The following is a 22,844-nucleotide window of genomic DNA, read 5'->3' as shown; positions in this document are numbered from 1 at the left end:
CTCTCCCTCATGTCACATCCAATCCAGCAACAAATCCTTTTTCGGTCCTACCCTCAAAATATGTCCAGAATCTGCAGTTTCTCATCACTTCCAATTCCTACTCGAGACCATGCCACAGTCATTTCTTGCCTAGATTATCAAAATAGCCACCCAACTGTTGTCCCTATCCCTTCACTCTATTCTCAACAGTGAAGTCACAGTGATTCTGTTGAGATGTTGTATCTCATTCTCAGCTGTTCCTCTACTTAGAAAAACCCTCCAATGGCTTCTTGTCTCACTCTGAGTTAAAGCCAGGGCCCTACACGATCTGGTCCCCGGGTTACCTCTCTGACTCCATGCCTTATTACTCTCCCCTCTCTCCTCTCTAGACATAGGAGCCTCCTTGCAGTATTTTATACAAGCCACACATGCTCCCACTTCAGGGCCTTTGCACTCTTCCTCAGATATCCAAACAGCTTGCCCGTTCACTTCCTGCCAGACTTTACTTAAAGGGTATATCCTCAATGAGGTTCTTCCTTGACTAACCTATTTAAAAATTACAACACTCATCGTACTACAAGACTCCCTATCCCCTCCCACCTTTATTTTTCTCCCTAACACTTATAACCATCTAAGACAGTATATATTTTGCTTATCTACTGTTTTTTGTCTGTGTCCCCTAAATCAAATATTAGCTCCATGAGATCATGTCTACTGCTTTGTCTCCAGCACCAAATACAGCATCTGATACATAGATACTGTATTGCTTGATAAATATTTGATGAATGATGGATGAAAATTAACTGTTATATTAGATACCAACAACACTGTTTTTAAACAAAATTCCATATATAGCAATTGTTTCTTTAACTCTATCCAAGGGAAATGTAACAAACATACTAAAAGGCTGCCAGATATTTAAGGCAGTCCCACAGCTTGTACTCTAAAAACAGTACTTTATTCATAAGGTTCCCCACTCCAACCAGGACAACTGTATGCCATGCAGAGACAAATGGAACCCAGAAAGAGTATTTGTACAGAAGGTGGTTCTGACAATTATGAGACATCCACATAGAAATGAAACTAAATAAGTAGATATGAAATTCAGGAGATCTGGGTTGGGGGTTTAGACATGGATGTCTTGAGCGCAGGAATGGTATATGAGGTTGCTGTGAGCAATTTCGGTTACAAGTAACTCATTTGGATTTCCTCAAAGAATAGGAGTACACAGTGGAAATAAGGACAAGACTCTTACTAGAATTCAGGAACAGATATACAGCTAGGTTTCACAGAAACTCAAAGTAATTTAGGAAACAAAACTAAAAAAGGTACTTTTAAGTAAAGGCTACTCTGGTTGATTAGGCTATGCTGTCACCTCCTCATCATCAAACACCACTTGCCATTATGGTGCTTCAACTCTACTGACACTACCTTCTACATTTGCATTCTCTCTCACTAAATCCTATGTATTGGGGGGATTTAGCCACCTTACAGCCTCCAAAATATCTGCCCTGTCTTTTTTAAATCCTCTTCCTTTTTCCAACTAACCCTCTCTCTATACACACACATATTCGTATTTAAACTCTCATAGAGAATCTAATGTAGTTTATACACCATTTTTCCTGTTGTAAACAATTCTGTGCCAGACCACAGTACTCAATTACAGAAGTCGTAAGAGTAGATAAAAATCTACCTGGGAGTGAGCAGAAAAAAAAAAAAAAAGTGAAACCCCATGAAATAGTAACATTTAACAGTGAAGCAGAAGTAAAAGAGCCCAGCAAGATGACTTTTTAAAAGAAACAGTCAAGGAAAGAGGAGGAAAATCCTGTGTCAAATAATCAAGGGAGGGGCTTCCCTGGTGGCGCAGTGGTTGAGAGTCTGCCTGCCGATGCAGGGGACACGGGTTTGGGACATGGGTTCGTGCCCCGGTCGGGGAAGATCCCACATGCTGTGGAGCGGCTGGGTCCGTGAGCCATGGCCGCTGAGCCTGTGCATCCAGAGCCTGTGCTCTGCAATGGGAGAGGCCACAACAGCGAGAGGCCCATGTAATGCAAAAAAAAAAAAATCAAGGGAGGAAAAAAAAGAGGAGGAAATGGTTAACAGAATCAAAGCCGTATACTTTTAGACCCGTATTACTGTGTTCTGTTAGTACAGTGGGTTTCAATCTCTTGTAACAATGATTCACTAATGCAGTGAGTCTCAGCTAGCAATCCTAGGAAGGCACTTCAGATTTTCAGGGAGCAGTGGGGGGATTCCATGTAGTTCAAAAGCCCCATTAAGAATCACTATCATAAGGTTTTAGTAGTAAGATGTTATCAAAAAGGAAAAAGAAAATACTAAATGCCAGAACAAATTTTGTTCTGTTCTGAAAGAATTTAAGAATCAGCTTAAGAATCTGTGTCTTACGGCTGTACCCAGCATTAAAGATTTATGATCAGCACTGATCTCAGCAGAAATAATGCTATCACAGCTATGCCTGGGTGAAGTAGAAGAGTCTAAGACCAAGATAAGTTCTGTGCTGATTAAATTTAAACTAAACAAATCCTCTCTAGGCTGTTAAATGTTAAACTTAGAACTCAATGGAGTAGAATTCTTAACTCACATCAATTACACCAATTCTAAAAGCAATATTCTATTGTGAGTAAAGCAAATCCAGAACACAATACCTTCCATATCTGCAGCTTCTCCTTCATCTTCCTCTTCCTCCTCCTCACATAATGCTGAGCAATCCTGGAGTTTTATACTGTCCTTTGAAATTGATTATATTTAAAGTCACTTAAATATGTTCATTAGTTCAAATACTGAGCACCCACATGCCAGCAGTGCTAACTAACCACTGTAAAAATAAGAGTGATAAGATAGTTCGTATGCTCAAGAAACTCCTCCATCAGATGACAAACCCATAAGCCAATCTTTAAGAGTGATGTGCTAAGTGCTGTGACTGAAAAATATAAAAGTATCATAGAAGCACCAAGTCATCTAAAACAGTTGCCAGTTGCACTTCCAACAAAACAATACTTCTAGTTAAGCAATTCATTAGTATTAGAAAACCAATTCAAAGTTAACTTGCACACTTAAAGGAGAAAAAGCCATATATCTATAAATCACAATACATTTATAAGTTAAATTTATTATTATAAATATCATATTCTCTAATTTGTTAACATTCCTGACTGAATTAAGCAACTACAGTTACTAGAACACATAAGATTTCAGTTCTTAACTACATTTGCACTAGAATGAAATAATGCTAATCAAAGCCAAGCCTAATATACAATTATCATTTTCACGAAATTAATATTCTAAAAATCTGAAGTCAATGTAGTAGGTAAAAGAATTGGACATTTAGTTTCACCTAATTTATAATTTTACTCTGGATAGCAAGTATTCTAAGCACTAAATTATAAATAATCATGTAAATTCTATATTAAACAGGAAATGACAGGGAAGATATATTCTAGTTGTAAATTATTCTAAATATTCAACCTTTACTAGGACATAAGAATGTTAAGTGGGATACAAAGTACCATATTAACCATTATTGCATTTATTAAAAATTCTCAAAAGAATTACCATAAACCTATCAAATAATGCTATCCACACTCCTCTGCCATTTATCATTCCCGAAGTCTGAAGCATACATACTAATGGCTGGAGTAAACAGGAGCTTCTGAAGCAGAAAAGCCATTTATGTAATTTTTCCTTTATCATTCAAATTCTCCAAAAAGTAAAACTTCAAAAGGATGAATTCTCAGGCTGAACTGAACTTTAAAGCCCTAGCAAGCATAAAATTGTACACAGGGGAAAAAAAATATTGTTTTGGTTTCTAACACCTTCTGTTAAGCCCCAGGTAACAAATCCCAAAAGATCCAAATGACAAAAACACATAAAGAAAACTATCTTAAACTAGGAACTGTTGTAGTTGAATGTTTCATAAGGACAAAAGGAACACAATTATTCTGTCCAAATATTCTATCTTCTAAGAGATTTGACTGTGAACAAAATAGTTAAGAAAAGATAAGGGTGAAGGCATTTCCTATTTTTTTCTATATTATTTCAAACAACTATATCAAAAATATGAAGACAACTGTAATCATTCTTTCTCTAGAAATGGAAAAGCTAATGTAATACAGATAGTCTAAATTAATGAAAACTTTCAAGCAGAAAATTTCTACCCAATTATATATTTTTACCCTTCCTTCAAATAAACTGTACAATGAAACCCCATTTAGCTTCTACTCATCCAAAATGTCATGATTTTGGATGACATAAAGTTTCCTTTAAATTTTCAAAAACAATAAAATAAAACAAAAAAACAAGAATCCCTCAAATTAGCAGTAAATTAAGAAACTACAGAAGAAATGAGTAAATTACTTAATGTTTAAACTACAAATTTAAACACGATACCATCAGCAGCTACTGATCAGCAAGTAAATAAATCCCCTCAAAACCTCCACTTGAAGACCATTTTGTACTTATACTTAAAAAAGCCGTTTCTTTTAAAATGGTCTAGAAATCTTCCCAATTAGTAAAAAAATTTGTAGATTTTAACCAGTTACAATCTCAAAAAATGTTCTTCTTAACCATTTGACAGATTAAAGAAAAGAGAAGCACTGGGAAACAGCAGTGTTTTGGTATGTTGATGTAGAAAAATGAGAGGGAATAAAATAGCTGGAATTTAAAAGAGCTTGATAATAAATAGAGTTTGCATAAAAATGATATGAATAATCTCAAAATAAATATACATGCAAATAACTAGGTCACTGAATTTAGAAACATAAGTAAACAACCAGTACCTTGCTTTCCAGTGTAATCTCCTTAACTGCTTCTGTTATTCCTGCAATACCTGTTTAAAATTCAGCAGAATATAACTAAAATTAAGTTGTAAACATCCTCCATTTACCTGATTTAAGAAATATAAAAATACTTAATATTACCTAAATTCTCAAAGTTCTCTGAAATGAGGAGGCAATGTTAGCAGCACTTTCACAAATGAACTCTAATAGGAATAAATAATCCCAAAGGCTCCTTTCATATTAAAAATAAAATTAAAAATTTTAAATACCAATTTAATATTTTACCATAAATTATCCTACTCTATCATTCCTCATTTACTATCCTTCACTTATTTACTTTCCTTGTGTGAGTCTATCTAAATAAATATTCATCCTCATAAAATGAACAGATTAAGAGATTACTGGAGTCATACAGGGTTGGTCAAAAGGTTCATTCGGTGTTTTCCGTAAGATGGCTCTAATAGCATTTAGTTATCTAACTTCATTCCAAACAGTTTTTTTAGATTGTACGTGACAGCTGTCATATCAGCATGCATTTAAAAAAAAACATCAAAATTGGTGAATTTTTGTGTAGCCATTTTACTGTTGAGGATGGAAGAAAAACAACATTTTCGGCATATTATGCTTTATTATTTCAAGAAAGGTAAAAACATAACAGAAATGCAAAAAAAAGATTTGTGTAGTGTATGGAGAAGGTGCTGTGACTGATCGAACATGTCAAAAGTGGTTTGTGAAGTTTCGTGCTGGAGATTTCTCTCTGGACAATGCTCCACGGTCAGGTAGACCAGTTGAGGTTGATACTGATCAATTTGAGACATTAATTAAGAACAATCAATGTTACACCACGTGGGAGATATCCAAATCAAGCGTTGAAAATCATTTGCACCAGCTTGGTTATGTTAATCACTTTGATGTTTGGGTTCCACATAAGATAAGCAGAAAAAACCTTTTTTTTTTTTTTTTTTTTGGCTGCGTTGGGTCTTTGTTGCTGTGTGCGGGCTTTTATTTTCCTCTAGTTGCGGCGAGCAGAGGCTACTCTTTCTTGCAGTGTGCGGGCTTCTCACTGCGTTGGCTTCTCTTGTTGTGGAGAATGGGCTCTAGGTGCACGGGCTTCAGTAGTTGCAGCATGGGGGCCCTAGAGCACACGGGTTTCAAATTCGTGGCACGTGGGCTCTGGAGCGCAGGCTCCATAGCTGCGGCGCACAGGCTTAGTTGCTCCACGTCATGTGGGATCTTCCTGGACCAGGGATCGAACCCAAGTCCCCTGCAATGGTAGGTGGATTCTTAACCACTGCGAAGTCCCTGGAAAAAACCTTCTTGACTGTATTTCCGCATGCGATTCTGTACTGAAACATAATGAAAACGTTCCGTTTTTAAAACAAGCAGTGACGGGCAGTGAAAAGTGGATACTGTACAATAACGTGGAATGGCAAAGACTGTGGGGCAAGCGAAATGAACCGCCACCAACCACACCAAAAGCCGGTCTTCATCCAAAGAAGGTGATGTTGTGTATATAGTGGGATTGGAAGGGAGTCCTCTATTATGAGCGCCTTCTGGAAAACCAAACGATTAATTCCAACAAGTAATGCTCCCAATTAGACGAACTGAAAGCAGCACTCAGTGAAAAGCGTCCAGAATTAGTCAACAGAAAACACATAATCTTCCATCAGGATAATACAAGACCACATGTTTCTTTGATGACCAGGCAAACACTGTTACAGCTTGGCTGGGAAGTTCTGATTCATCTGCCATATTCACCAGACGTTGCACCTTCGAATTTCCAATGATTTCAGTCTTTACAAAATTCTCTTAATGGAAAAAATTTAAATTCCCTGGAAGACTGTAAAAGGCACCTGGAACAGTTCTTTGCTCAAAAAGATATAAAGTCTTGAGCTTCCCTGGTGGCGCAGTGGTTGGGAGTCCGCCTGCCAATGCGGGGGACGTGGGTTCGTGCCCCAGTCTGGGAGGATCCCACATGCCACGGAGCGGCTGCGCCCGTGAGCCATGGCTGCTGAGCCTGCGCTTCTGGAGCCTGTGCTCCGCAGCCTGAGAGGCCACAACGGTGAGAGGCCCGCGTACCGCAAAAAAAAAAAAAAGATATAAAGTTTTGGGAAGATGGAATTATGAAGTTGCCTGAAAAATGGCAGAAGGTAGTGGAACAGAAGGGTGAATACGTTGTTCAGGAAAGTTCTTGGTGAAAATGAGTCTTTTATTTTTATTTAAAAACCGAACGCTCTTTTTGGCCAACCCAGTATTTATATTTAAACCTGCACTGAAATTTTTTCAACAAGATACTGGTTATACTAAATATGCTATTTAGGGGCTTCCCTTGTGGCGCAGTGGCTAAGAATCTGCTTGCCAATGCTAGGGGATACGGGTTCGAGCCCTGGTCCGGGAAAATCCCACATGCCGCGGAGCAACTAAGCCTGTGAGCCACAACTACTAAGCCCATATGCCACAACTATTGAAGTCCGCATGCCTAGAGCCCCTGCTGTGCAACAAGAGGAGCCACTGCAATGAGAAGCCCGTGCACTGCAACAAAGAGTAGCCCCTGCTTGCCGTAACTAGAGAAAGCCCACGTGCAGCAACAAAGACCCAACACAGCCAAAAATAAAATAAATTAAATAAATTAATTTTTAAAAATTTAAAAAATATATGCTATTTGCTTCAGAAATCCTGGACATTCAGAGGTAGTAATATCATATCAGATTTATATAGGACTTTTTATTTTACTGTTTCTATATCTTATATAATCCTTACAAACACTATTCTGTAAGGCAATGATTTCTCCCTATAAAGAAATGAAGTCTCCAGAAAAAGAAAGTAATTTGCATGAATCTCACAGACAGTTACATGAATAATCTGGGACTCAACCCACACCTTTTTGGTTCAATGCTCTGTCCAGTGCACCTCATTAAGCAACTACCTTGGAACCTACTTATCTCAATGAAAGGGACATTAAGCAGATGGCAGCATCATAAGTCAGTTAAATAATATTTCTAATTCAAAATACACATCAGTGTTCTCAATTAAATAGTTCAACAAGGATGGGAAATATTAAAGAAAAAAAACCCTAAATACAAAATATGCTTTGCTCCCTTGTTAATCTTCTAAAGCTTTGATATATCTGTTCAATATATCCAAACCAAAGAATGACTCATTTCCACAAATGGAAAATGTCACAATCCACAGCTCTAGCATAAAACTTTTACTTCACAGTAGTTTTTCTAGAAATTATTTTATGATAGGTATGATTATTTTATAACAGTAAAGCCCAAATATTAATGTAATAAATTGCTATTACAAAACAATTCACTGAATCTACTACACAGAAACAAAAGAAAATAAACCTCTTTAATCTGTTTAAATATAATGTAGTAGTATCCCATTAAACCAGACTCTCCTAAAAGTAGGACATACTGGCAAAGAAAAAGACAGCTCAAATGATTCTAATGAAGGTAATACTCTATAAGGCTGTGATGGTTAATTTCATATGTCAACTCAACTTGGGTAGGTTATCGTGTCCCATAGTTTGATCAAACAGCAGTCTAGATGTTGCTGTGAAGGTATTTTTTAGATGTGCTTAACATTTAAATCAGTATACTTAGAGTAAAGCAGATTACCCTCCATAATGTGGGTGAGCCTCATTCAATCAGTCGAAGGCCTTAAGAAAAAAGACTGAGTGCTCAAGAAGAAGAATTAATTCTGCCTCCAGACTGCCCTTAGACTCCAGCCGCAGCAATCAACTGTTCCCTGAGTCTTTAGGCTGCTGGCCGGCCTGACCTGTACATTTCAGAACTGTTAGCTTCCCCAATCACATATGCCAATTCCTCAAAACAAACCTGTCTATATCTATATCCATGGTTTCTCTGGAGAATCATGACTAACACAAGGGCTAACAGAAATAAAAGAAACCTGAGAGAAGAAAAGCAGTGATGAAGCAAAGGGAACTGAGGTGAATAAAGAACCAGGCACCTAGCCTTGTGAGTCAGCTGGAAGCACTGCTTTAAGCCAATCAGAATATAGTTTAAACCTAAAATTCTAAGGGTATCTCTCATAAACATTACTTAGAATTTATGTACACCACATCAAATGAAGTATAATACTATGTTGCTTTCTATGTACGAAAATGATGCTACTTGTCTTCTGTCAACATGGCAAACATTTGTTTAGTTGTAGAATTTCTGTAACAGATTTCTGTCAATCCAATCATTCCGGCACCTGCTTATCTCTGTGATGAATGCCTCTGTAAATATGTACCTGGATTTTGGGGTAGGGGTTATGGAATACAATACAACTAGACAACTTGAGAAACTCACTAACTTGATATCAGAAATACAGTGCTATAACCAATGGCTCTATTCAGTCAACAGGCAATTTCCTACAGATGTGCTACTCATATTTCCCAGTCATGTGAAGACTAAAGCAGAGCAGCTAAAAGATTTTGGGAAGATCCAGGGGAAAAAAGAAAAGTCCAACAGCACTACTCAGTGGAGAAGAGAGGATGATTTTTGAAATTATTTTAAGAAGTTGTTCAATCTATTTTCTCTAGGCCTTGACATGACAATATTCAACTCATTAAGGAACAAAAGAGCTTCAAATCAAGGAGCTCAACTCCTAAATCTGTTTCTATATCATCATAAGGAAATGATGGCAGTATCCTTTACTCAGAGAAGAGGAGAAACAGACTTAATGAGGTACTTTTTCCTGTGCAGATTACTTAGCCCTCTGACTAGTGCAGTGAGTATCAACTGAGAGTAGCAATTTTGCCCCTCGCAGAATATTTGGCAATGTCTAGAGGCTTTTCTGGTTGTCATAACTGGGAGGATGTGACAGGCATCTAGTGGGTAGAGCCCAGAGATACTGCTAAACATTCTGCAATGCACAGAAAATGCTATGACAAAGAACTATCTTGCCCAAAATGTTTACAGTACTAAGACTGGGAAACCCTGCTCTGCCACTACATTTGATATACCTCCTATTCTCTAGGAATTAAAGGGAGAAAACTTGTTTTTAGTATCCTAGATTTAAACTCAGAACGTATTTATTAAAACTAAGTAATAATATGCCTTTATGTAGCCTTTTTTTAAAAATCAAGGCTGTTATCAAAGATTGTAAAGGAGTTTAAAACAATTTAAACTAAATACATGCCATTCTAATCTCCTCTTACCTGTATTATGGTAAGTATCTACCCATCCCCCATCACCATCATCTTCTTCAATGATAGCTTCCAATTCATCTGAATATTCCATCTGTTTGCACCGCTTGTAGCATGGCACTATAAAAAAAAATGGCAAAAACAGTTACTCTGACATAATCTGCTTCCTATAAATCCATTAAAAAAAGAGAAAGTTTATTCTATAAAATATATTTCTGCCACCAAAATATTAGGTATATGATATTTTACTTCTAATAGGAGTACTTAATTTAAGAGTCACATTCAACCCACAAAATTATTTGACCACACTTATCTTTCCCTAAATAGCTTTGTTAGAAGACAAATACAAAGGCTCTACTGGGAGTGTTCTATATATTCTCTACCCTGATGATCTGTGAAGATCAACAAAGCTGAAGTCAGAGATGACATTGTTCAACCTCAGGCTAATGAATAATATACTATTTTAACAGCTTTACTCTCAGGACATGGAGGCACCACCTGTCATAATCGGAGGTGGTAGAGGTGACCTCTGGTTTGCAATGCTAAAATAACTTTCAACATGTATTTCATAATTCATATTTAAGCTCCAGCTATTCATAATGGATAAACCAGTTTAAAGTTCACTAACCTGCTAAACTTTACTCTCTTATACAAATTGGTGCCAAGTTTTTCATATAGCAAATGTATCGAATAACAGGTATTATAATTCATATAAGCCTAAAATTGAAAAATTATAAGGTAACAACATTACGACATGGGGTCAACAAAATGCTATTAATCTCCTGATTTTTTTTTAAAACAAGCAAGATATAAATGACCAATCCTATCAAAAAATATACTGTAGGAAATAAAAAACTGATGTTTGGTACATGTTTTCCCTTTCCTATAATGAGCAAATTAGAATAGAAATCAATGTATTGTTATGTGATTAGATAGGGACTGTAAAAACGTTTAGATGTTGTTTTCAAATTAGCTTCATAAATAATTTCATTAACTTCATAAATACCTGTTTCAGAAACATTTTTGTGCCTATAGGCAATCTTTCAATGACACAACGGACAATAAAACCTCTAGCTTTGAGATTTTAGATATCAAAGATAGTATCAGTTATACTTTCCATGAAAAATTTAAGTCTAAAGATGATTAGAATAGCTAAAAAGATTATGATTATGAAGTATGCTTAAAAAGCCCAATGAGAAAAAAGTCCATTTTGCTTAAAGCTCTTTTCCTTCATATCTTAAAACTAGACTTTTTTGGCAAAAAGAAATAACAAAAAGGAAGGAGATAAAATCAAGTATGGAAAAAATACTCTACCCATAGAAAATCCAGAGTTTCATTAAATTTCCAAATTTCTGTATGAGGGAAGCTGCAAGTACCGCTTTAAGCATGAATTAAGATCAGCAAGTGCTAAGGTTTTTTAAAAAATGTAACTCTTTGCGCAAAATTAACTAATACATACAACATAATTCTTACCATTTTTGGTGAGCAAAAATTGTTTGCCTGATGGTAGGTAAGCCTTCACTTTCAATTCCTCTCCTGTAGCCCTTTAAAAAGAGTGAAAAGCACCAAAATACAAAAAATATTTTCAAAGACAGAAGGTATCACATGTTAATCTCAACACTACACAATCCACACCCCTGAGAAAATTATTTTAGGACTGGTTTGGGAAGGATGCCATAAGTGACATACGTCACGGCAATGAAGAGCACAGCAATATTTATTGTAAATGAAATGTACCAAGAGATGCAGACAGACCAAAAGAATTTGGATTAAATATTAGACAAAAAGGTAGAATAATACAGAACTATATTATGCAACTATTGTGTTTGCCTCTAACCAAATATAATCTCATTCAGATTTTTAATCTTAAAGTACTGCTCATCTGAAGACCAAGAAGAGGCAGAAAAATAGCTCCATGACATTACATAACAAAGTAGGTGGTTCACAAGATCCATATTCCTACCACTGTATTAAAATTGGAACTAAGAGATAAAAGATGCTTTGAATCACAAGATGATAATGTTGAGAATAATGGTTGTAACAAACAAAAAATCCTTTTATTGAGTGCATATTAAGTATAGGACCTAGAACTCTAACATGCAGTATTTTTATATAATCCTCAGATATCTAAATACTGAGTAATATTTATATTCCCATTTTATAAGTAAACAAAAGCTTAAAGAAGTTGGGTTGCCCACAGTCACAAAACCAGAAGGTAGAAGAGCCAGGATGGAGCCAAGTGACTCTAGGGCTCCTGCTCTTGAACACTGCTCCCTCTGTGGGTCAGAGCCAGCTATTTGATTTGGGGGGGCTACTGTGGAATATCTCACCAAGAAATTTGTTCAAAGATTCTTCTGTGGGTCACCTAGGGGAATTGGTCAGAGCTAGAGTGGCATGTGGTATCTGTCAAAAATATAAATGAGCATAAATTTTGAGTTCTGCTGCCGTCTTAAGCTTCAGTCTAAACTTCAAACCATAGATTTGAGCATAAGATAAAGCCAGGAAATGTCCTAAAACCATCTGGCAGGCTTCTAGTATCTTTAGACCATTTCCAAGTGTCAAATTCAACAACATCATGGTAATGCCTGAAGTTCTGCGGGAAGATGATGTAATACAGTCACGATGGCACCTGTAAACATGAACATATAGCATAGAAATGGTCTGTTTCTAGCACTGATTTAAAATGAATTGCTCCTTTGGCCCCAACAATTTAGCCAGAAGTATAGACGTTGGAGTGTGATATAATTGAGTTCTAAGTTACAATAAAATTATTTAAACCATCACAATTTATGAAATGGAACTATAGTGCTCTGCGACGGGAGAGGCCACAACAGTGAGAGGCCCGCGTACCGCAAAAAAAAAAAGAAAAGGAAAATGAAATGGAACTATAAACTACTACCTGCTAAAAGTAGATCCTGTCCATATATACCAACCCCTATAACAATACTATAGATTATACAACTAAACTAACTAGACAACTAAGGGCTTCAACAAAGAAATCTGAATAAAGAAAATGTATATCTATCACACGTGTATTGAAGAAAATCCTTATTTAGTTCTTTTTCCATAGAATGACTATTATCTTAAATTTTATATATCTATATGACTTGAAATATACATATATATTGTAGACCACAACATAGCTAAATATAGTTTTAACAATTTAGGGAAGAAAAAAGTCTAAAATCAGAAAGCTTCTATAATATGAACATAATTTAAAATTTGGAACAGAAATACACATAGGAAAGACAAGGACATAAAATTAATGAACCTGACATTTTGGCCTTCCTTGGTACATAAAAAACAATGTTCTACAAGATAAAGAGCAATTGATCAAAAGCAGTAAGAACTATTCGGGATACGTGTTAAGCATAAAAATTAAGGGTAGGTTGGGCATTGGCCAAAGGCTCGGTGACACAAATGCAGTTTCTCTTTCACTTTTTGAAATATTGAAAACAGTCCAGGAACCCACTTTATTATTTTACAGATCCCAAAAGGCCCACGGTCCCCAAACAGGGGACAGACAGAATCATGAAACTCACAGAGGGGCAAGGACTTGTTAAAAAAAAAAATTAAGGGTAAAAGAAGAGGCCACAGATGAAAGAGAATTCTAACTGTGATTTTAAATAGTTTAATTATTTAAGCTCTTTAGATATTAAGGAAAACATTATCAATTAGAATCTGGTTAATTCTAGAACCCCTGCTCCCAAATCAAAACTCTACCTTTCAACTACAATTGAAAAAGTGTCACTGAGGAGAAAAAAAGGATGTAACAAGTTGAACCACTCATATCCAAACAAGATGATAATTCCAAACAATTCTAGCCTAATTAAAATAGTCTGCCAGTATTGGGATCAATTTTGCAGCTACTGCCAGATGCTTTTATCGTAAGTATTCAAAGTAATGAAACTGAAGTTGTTTTAAAACATTGTTATTATTCAGATATTTAAAAAACACATTACAAGAACTGCTAGTTGCTTAAATTACTTTATAATTAAAAGAAAAGTTAATGAGGAAAATAAAAATTTGAAAAGTCTGTTACAAGTAGATTTCCAATTAAGACCTTATTTGGTATCATGAATCTCTCAACTTTTGAGCTCATTCCTAAAAAGGGGAGAAACTTTTGAACCTTAAAGAAGGTCTTATGGTAAAGAACCGTAAGATTCTGCAAAATTCTGCATTTATTAATGTCATAAAAAAATCCAGGGCTTCCCTGGTGGCACAGTGGTTGAGAGTCTGCCTGCCGATGCAGGGGACACAGGTTCGTGCCCCGGTCCAGGAAGGTCCCACATGCCACGGAGCGGCTAGGCCCGTGAGCCATGGCCACTGAGCCTGCACGTCCGGAGCCTGTGCTCCGCAACGGGAGAGGCCACAACAGTGAGAGGCCCGCATACCGCAAAAAAAAAAAAAAAATTCAATACATTTGAATTTGAAAAATAAGCTAATCAGGTTCCTTAAAAATCTAAAAATACAGCTACCATATGACCCAGCAATCCCACTACTGGACATATATCCTGAGAAAACCATAATTCAAAAAGAGTCATGTATCACAATGTTCACTGCAGCTCTATTTACAATAGCCCGGAGATGGAAACAACCTAAGTGTCCATCATCAGATGAATGGATAAAGAAGATGTGGCACATATATACAATGGAATATTACTCAGCCATAAAAAGAAATGAAATTGAGCTATTTGTAGTGAGGTGGATGGACTTAGAGTCTGTCATACAGAGTGAAGTCAGTCAGAAAGAGAAAAACAAATACCATATGCTAACACATATATATGGAATCTAAAAAAAAAAAAAAAGGTCCTCATGAACCTAGGGACAGGACAGGAATAAAGATGCAGATGTAGAGAATGGACTTGAGGAAATGGGGAGGGGGAAGGGTAAGCTGGGATGAAGTGAGAGAGTAGCATTGACATATATACACTACCAAATGTAAAATAGATAGCCAGTGAGAAGCAGCTGTGTAGCACAGGGAGATCAGCTCGGTGCTTCGTGACCACCTAGAGGGGTGGGATGGAGATGCAAGAGGGAGGGAATATGGGGATATATGTATACATACAGCTGATTCACTCTGTTACACAGCAGAAACTAACACAACATTGTAAAGCAATTATACTCCAATAAAGATGTTAAATATTACTCTTATGAACAGAAAAAAAAAGCTAATCAAAGTTATTAAACTTTTGAAAATTATTTTTTAAAGACCCACCACAAGAACAGACTTAGACACTATAAAGAAACAGAATACTGGTAAAGGAAGTAAGGCATTTATCTCAAAAATCTCCGTCTTTCGTGCTAACAGAGCAAAACAAAACAGGCATAATGCTCAGTTTTTCTTCATTTATTTTACTTTAGCAACACTGGAGCACTATTTAATAGAAAAATCTACTAGAGGAGGGTTAAACAGGTCATTCTAATTTTCATGCACTAATCTATTTTGTAAACTGCCAAAATTATGAAGTCACACCTTTTATAAACTTTCTATTCCTCACTCAAGAGTACTTACCATTGCCATGTTGGACAGTGGTGGACTAAGTGATCTCCAGCTGCTACAAACTATTGAAGATTTAGAAGAAATATGAAAAAAGGAAAAAAGAAAAATTGAACATCATTGAATATAAGGTGGCAAAATACCAAAGGGACCATCCTGTGTAAACTTGATTCAAAATAATCAATTAAAATGCAAACAGCACCAACTTGCTCTACCAGCCTAAAGATTTATTTTTGAATATTTATTAAAATTACAAAATTTTTAACATCCATGAAAATGTATATTAATTTTGGAAGAAAAAATATTGAGTGCTGTTAATTTTTTTATTCAATTGTAATCACTGGATTTAGATAATGCCAAAAGCATACAGTACCATGAAATGAATAAGGGTAACACAACAGGATTTTAAAATGCCAAAAACCACTTTATGGATGAATGAAATGTAGAGCGATTCTTGCTAATGGTTGAAAAGTCAATGAAGATCTTTGAAAAAATTACTAAATAACTACAGGTCTATGATGTAAGAATAGTTTATTACATCACAGTGCACACAGTTTTTCTTCCTCATTTTAAAAAAAAATTAAGTAACATCTTATTTTGAAAGCTTTTTCACAATATTAAAGGAATCATTAATAAAAGTGAGAAATGTACTGCCAAACAATGGGGAAAAAGTTAGAAGCTTTTGGATTGAATCAGAAAACAACAAGACAATTAAAAAATTGAATCCTCTAACACATCTTGGACTTTCTGGGCAGGCTGAACGTTGTACAAATTTTTGTTTTTCTTCAGAAATGAAAAACAGACTCAGGAATAAAGAGTTTAATCTTCTGAGAATTTCCATTATACATGAGCATGGACTGATCTTATCATAAGACAGAAGTCCTGCTTATTCTTGAGAGCAGAAAATGAAAGTCTGTTAAACACAACTGCAGTGTCCCAACTCAAGCTATATGCACACATACGTCCCCAATTACTATTTCACAACAGCTCTAACTTAAAATCATGTATCGTTCATGGGTTTATTATACAGCAAAAAATTATATTATCTTTAACCTTCTAATGTCTTTCTGACATGTCTATGTCATGTCATATGACATACATGTCTATGTATGATATTCTGCTTTAATTTGAGAGAATAAAACTCTATATAATAAGAGTTCTGGCAGTAACTTCTTTTAAGAAGATAGATTAACAAGATAAGATTTAGCAGCATACTTCCAACAGTAACTTTACAAAATGTTTCTGTTCTTTTATTTGAGTAATTTCTTTACTACTTAAAGGGATTAGGTAAAGACAAACACCCAAATGAAATCAATACCCTCTCCCCCAGGTTTTAAGCATTTTGGGTCTTTGCAACCAGATGCTGCATAACTCTACGGCTATTGGGAACTAATTCATCATCACCAAAAAAGTATTAATTTAACAAAGTGCAAGCAAAACAAAGAATTAAAAACTTAAAAATTCTTTAATGATACTGCCTTGAGATCACAAGACTCTAATATTTTATTCCCCAGCACCTCTGGTGGCATCCATCGAAAAAATAACAAAAACACTAGAAGATAAGGAAAAATATAAAAGAACATAGAATTGCTATGCTACTAATGATATTTAGTACATGTGTATATCTGCTCTCATTAGCAGTGGCCATTATTATTATTACACGCTTCCTATGTTCAAATGAAAGATTCAAGTTTCTAAATTCTCAATACTGCTTACAGTAGCTTTCTCTTAGTGATTAAATATTGGATAAGACTGAATAACTTTAACAAGGTAGAATCAATATTACCATTCTGATGAACAACTTTATTCTTCAAGCTATCCTCTATTACTAGTACTCTATTTACTCAAGTCATACACATGTTGTACATTAAAGTATTTTTAGTCAGACAGTACCATATTAGATAATGCCTGTCCTTATTTTTAAACACAATACTTCCACACCTCTCAATGAAAACAAAAAGGTAGTTAGAGGCTGACAGCCAGAAGCCCAGAAACAGTAAGAGAAAACAAATGAACAGATCAACTCAGTATAGTACAGATCCAAAGCATTTTGTCTTCTGGTTTTCTTCCTCTAGACTCATTCTAATCTAATTAAATCCCATAATTGCACTCTATCTCAATTCAGCATTATGTGGTTGGTACCCAGCTGAGCTAGTTTTTGCCTTGCATTTGTTTAAAAATGGGGAAATTCATAAATCACTTCATGATACAATTAAGTGTAAGAGTTATTCATTGTAGGATTAGTAGCTGTTTTAAAATGGTTTGCTTAATTCTATTCAATGACCACAGACTTGTATCTCTAAATCCAACTATCTATTTACCAATTAGCCATTTTCACATAGAGGAGATAAAGTCAAAGAGTACAAGAAAAACAGCACACTTTCATCTCTGCTCTTTATTTTAGATACTGAGTTTCAAGAACATTAATGATATCCTTCAGCTCAAAATTTAGTTTTATTTGGCATTCAAGGTATTAAACTCATGATGCCTAAGGCAGACTGGATTCTTTAGAGAATGTCGAGTCAACATCCCTCATTTTAAAGATGAGGAAACATGAGGCCTGTGCCTAGATAGATTAATTGATTTGCCTAAGTCAGAATAGGAGAAATTAGAGAAATGGGTCTAGAAGGCAGGTCTTCTAGGTTTTATCCATACTATTCTGTGTCTTCACTAAACATGAAGACAATTTTAGATAAAATTTTCAGTTAAGCACACCATCCTTTGAACTTACAAGGATTTGGGACTGAAGAGATTCCATCACAATTGAAAACTAAAAGATCAGTTAATTCCCTGGCTTGAGGTCTTGGAATTTACAACCAGATCATACAACATGCCTCATTTCAATAAAGTTCCATTGCCAATGACTGGTACTTTTAATGAGAGTTAAAGGTGAAGCTTAAATAAATTATTTACCATTCATTAAGACTAAAAAATAAGTCTGCTGTAACCATAACTATTCATAAAACTGGAGTCCAAAAGGATTTTTAGACCAGAATGTATTTCTCTAAAGACAACAAAATAAACTACCTAAAGGAAAGACAATACTTTTATTATATAGATTCAGTGAACAAGTAAAATGATTCCTCAAAACATAATTCTGTATTAAAAGTATATGAGGGCTTCCCTGGTGGCGCAGTGGTTGAGAGTCCGCCTGCCAATGCAGGGGACACGGGTTCGTGCCCCGGTCCGGGAAGATCCCACATGCCATGGAGCGGCTGGGCCCGTGAGCCATGGCCGCTGGGCCTGCGCGTCCGGAGCCTGTGCTCCGCAACGGGAGAGGCCACAACAGTGAGAGGCCTGCGTACCGCAAAAAAAAAAAAAAAAAAAAGTATATAAAACACAACTGGCCTATAAAAGAGCCATTTGTTTCAGTATTAAGCAGATTCATCATTGTCTGGTTAGTAGAAAAAGTGAAAGAACGGTGGGAAAAAAAATCAATGTTAAGTATGTAGCAATAAAATATTTAAGCTAAATACTGATAGAAAACTTAATATCCAAGCATTGAGACAAAGTTTCCAAATGGAAAGCCATAAAAACTCATGTTTGGGGTAGAAAGAAGCAAGACAACCAAACGCCAGAGTCCACTGCACAGCTCAATATAATACAAATATTAGTGAAAGATAAGTCACTATAGGAATCTTTTCCATTTCCTCTCCCACCCTCACTTCTAAATAAAAAGAAATTACAGAAAAATATGAGAAATGACAAACTGAGAGGGAAGTTACATTTTCTTTTATGGGAAATAGAAACTGCTATTATCGTAATTACAATTACAAAATTGCTAACATAGTCAACAGGATCTAATTTTACTCAAATCAAGATTAAATTTCAAGATGTTCTTTTATAAAACACAAAAGCCACCCAGTTTTATGTAATTGTAGAAAATAACAGCTTTATACTGATATTTTCAATACTCACCTCTTCTGGGGTGATAACACCTGTTTCCTTAAACTTTGATTCCTATAGAAAGTAAAAAGAATAACAGTATTACACTCTCTCTCACTTTCAACTGAAAAATGTTTGCGGGCAACTATGTGCTTGGTACCCATCTAGGTAATGGAGCATGTGCAAAAAAACAATCTGTCACTGGTACCTGACCTCAAGGAATACGTAAGTATAACAGAGGAAACTGACATGAAAATAATCACAATATAATGTGATCAGTGCTATATTAGAGCAAAGTTCTTTGGAAAAACATTCAAAGATTTATACAGGGGCTTCCCTGGTGGCGCAGTGGTTGAGAGTCCGCCTGCCGATGCAGGGGACACGGGTTCGTGCCCCGGTCCAGGTCCAGGAAGATCCCACATGCCGCAGAGCTGCTGGGCCCGTGAGCCATGGCTGCTGAGCCTGCGCGTCCAGAGCCTGTGCTCCGCACGGGAGAGGCCACAGCAGTGAGAGGCCCGCGTACCGCAAAAAAAAAAAGATTTATACAAACATTAAACCTCAAAATAATTTTGTGAAATGACGAAATATCATTTTACAGAACAGAAAAACGTCTTAAAGATGTTTAAACATATTACAATTCAGCCAATGTCTCATTTGAGTAATATTAGAAACCAAATCTAGAAGTCCTAAATCACTTAATACTTTCCCATTATTCTCATCTCCACCAAGATATTATACAATATTGTCTCCTCTAAAGCAAGGATGCAACTTACCAAATTTTTCTAAAGTTTAAGTTATACATAAGGTTTTGTGGTAGAAATCTACAAAAATGAAGATTCACTTATGAACATTACTGATTCAAAACATACCAAATAACTACTATATGCCAAGCACTATTTAAGGTAATAGGGACATAGAGTGAATAAAATAGACCATACCCCTCCTTGTCCTCATAAGAAGTTTAAACTCTAGTTCAGGGAGAAAAGCCAAATGGTCATCAATATCAAAAAGAAAAATGGGGCAGAGAGGAAACTGGTCAGGGGTGGAGGGAGAGAGATGGTTATTTAAACTAGGATGGTAAGAGAAAAAAGACTACACTGATGGGTGACTATAGAGTAGAGACCTTAAGGAAAGGAACCAGCCACAAGGCTGTCTGGAGGAAGAGCATTTCAGGCAGAGGGAAGAGCAAATGCAAAACCCAAGGCAAGAGAGTGCTTGATGGATAACACAGAAGGTCAGACTGGCTTTTAAGCAAAAGTGAACAAGAGCTTTTGCTTAAAATCCAGTAGTAGGTGAGAAAGGACCCTCTACCAAACAAGTATAGGCTTGAAGTTCATTGTAAGGACTCTGGCTTTTACTGTACATGTGCCTTCCAAACCATGATTTTTCTTAATTTTTACTTGTTGGGATAAATCATCATCTATTTCCCAGGGATTTAGCTTTTTCTCCTTGCCTTCCCATGTCTAGTAGGAAACTACAAGAATTCACTCTGTAAACCAACAGTTTGCACAGGGAAGATCAAGGAAAGGGTCATTAATTCTACTTTCCTTATTACTAAAAATACATAAACAAGCTAACACATCCTTTCAGTTTGGTGAACAAGTAGAATGCTTTCTCAATACATAATCCTATAAGTTCAAAATAGCAGTTTTATATTTTATGTGGGAGGTTTTTTTCTCTCGCTCCTCTCTCCCTGAAACTAAAAAGTTTTAATAACTGTGTATTATTTAAATGCTGTATGCCTAGTAAATTAGACGTTTCTGATAAGATGACATAATATGCAAAAGAATCATTCGATTCAAATGTCAAAAAAAATAGTTTCAAAGTTGACTGAACAATCTTAATTATGATGGGTTTCACAGTAAACAAATGTAAGCGTAGCAAGTGTTGGAGTTCTCATTTATAAACTTTTTTAACTTGGCCCAACAAGACATCATTTTAAAACCATTCTTAGAAATAAGTATTTAAAAACTGCAGGACTAATATTTCGCTTTGTCATGGAAAGGGAGCAAAGTAAAATCTTCTTAGAACACCAGAGTAACTTCTTGAATAGAGAGGAACAACCATGTCCATGGATATTTCCTCCTACACTAAGATTTGTAAAATTTTAATAAAAGCTTAAAGAAAAAAAAAACACTTAAGCAAGAAATCGCTATTCATTTACTATCATTGCTCGCTTTTCAGAAAGGAAAAATAAAGATACAATAACAAAAAACTTACCATAGAGGGTTATAAAAGAAAAACTCGAATGCAATTCTATTAATTTATCTTTGAAAATAAGAAAGTCAGTCACTGCTGTAATAGCTAATGTGTCACAATTTTTAGTTTAAAAATGCTGCTATTGCCAATGTAAAAAAAAATTATGTATCTAGAAGGGTCAAGCTGCTCCGTGTTATCACTGACGTCCAAGATGAACTAGTTTCAGCTATTTTAAAACTTGGGAAAGGGGGTTTTGCCTGTAAACTGGGTTCAACGGTACTGAAAGAAATAATGTTGCAAATTTCACCTTGTTCCACTGAAATCTAATAAGCTGCGACCTCATTCACAACTTACTATTTCAAACTCCTAATTACAAGACTTACTACCAAATTTGAAAGAAAAAAAGTAACATGTCATTTTAGTACCAAACAGATTCATTTCTTTAAAATAAGCAAAATCCTTGTTTAAAAAGTTCAAAAGACTTCCGAGGTTAGGATTTAATGTTCTAAAACCCACTTAGCTGCGGACTACGCTCCAACCTGATGTACCCAGACGAGCTGAGTTCTGGCGGGTGAAGTACGCACAGAGCGTCGCTCCAAGTTTACCCTAGAGAACAACTGGAAAAGACCGCGGGAGGGGGCTGCACCCTTTCCCGCGTACCACCCTACACCGCTCCCCACCGGACAACACCGTGACTCCCCCGGCGTCCGGTCCTCGGTCCCTGCAGAGCCAAGCGTGAGCCTGACAACCCCCGGCAAGCCCGGCTTACCTTGAGGACCGGGGTCAGGTACTCAGCCACTTCCAGTGCCTTTCCCTTCACCGTGTTAATCACATTCTGCATCCTGGGGCCGGAGTAGCGGCCGGCCCCGCGTCGGAGAGGAAAGGGCAGCCGGGACAGTGGTCGGGAGTCAGAAAATGTCCCCGCTGCCGCCGACTCGCCTCAGCACCGGCCGGCAGCACCCAAGGGGACGGGACGCGACGGGAGGGACGGGACGAGGGGCAAGGGCAGCCGGCGCGGCGCGCAAGGGCAGGGCGCGCGCTCCTCGCGCCCCAGGCAGCGCGCAGCAGGCCAGGCCCAGCTGTCACCTGGCCGCGAGCGAGGGCGGCGGGGCTGCGCTGAAAGAAGAGGGCGCACGCGCACCCCTTGCCCTCTCGGGAGGAGTCTTCTCTGCCAGCCTTCACTCGCGCCCCTTCCGGCTTCCGCTTCTTACTCTCGCCCTCTGGCCGTAGCTCCGCCGCCACCTGGGCCTCACGTGACACAGGAGTCTCCGGGTACGTGACGCGAGAAAGGCCGCGCTGGGGCGGGATCGGGTCGCTTCTCCCCTCC

General features: G+C 36.9%; 1 protein-coding gene across 2 annotated transcripts in view; it reads right to left on the bottom strand.

The window, feature by feature from the left end:
* The window catches only part of ATG3 (autophagy related 3), a 29,217-nt gene extending 6,443 nt beyond the window's left edge, over nt 1-22,774 (bottom strand). The window contains exons 1-7 of one of the 2 annotated variants that reach the window (XM_032630924.1): nt 22,287-22,774; nt 19,352-19,393; nt 15,449-15,498; nt 11,407-11,477; nt 9,946-10,053; nt 4,776-4,825; nt 2,646-2,727 (exon numbers count right to left, since the gene is read on the bottom strand). In XM_032630924.1, the coding sequence (XP_032486815.1) occupies nt 2,646-2,727; nt 4,776-4,825; nt 9,946-10,053; nt 11,407-11,477; nt 15,449-15,498; nt 19,352-19,393; nt 22,287-22,358 (475 nt within the window). In that variant the 5' untranslated portion in view covers nt 22,359-22,774. The remainder of the gene's footprint in view (nt 1-2,645; nt 2,728-4,775; nt 4,826-9,945; nt 10,054-11,406; nt 11,478-15,448; nt 15,499-19,351; nt 19,394-22,286) is intronic. The other variant, XM_032630923.1, reaches the window with a different exon arrangement.
* Between the last annotated feature and the right edge of the window lie 70 nt (nt 22,775-22,844).

Source organism: Phocoena sinus, chromosome 4 (assembly GCF_008692025.1).
Source record: "Phocoena sinus isolate mPhoSin1 chromosome 4, mPhoSin1.pri, whole genome shotgun sequence".
In the NCBI taxonomy this organism is placed as follows: domain Eukaryota; kingdom Metazoa; phylum Chordata; class Mammalia; order Artiodactyla; family Phocoenidae; genus Phocoena; species Phocoena sinus.
This window is presented reverse-complemented; position numbering and strand designations above follow the sequence as displayed.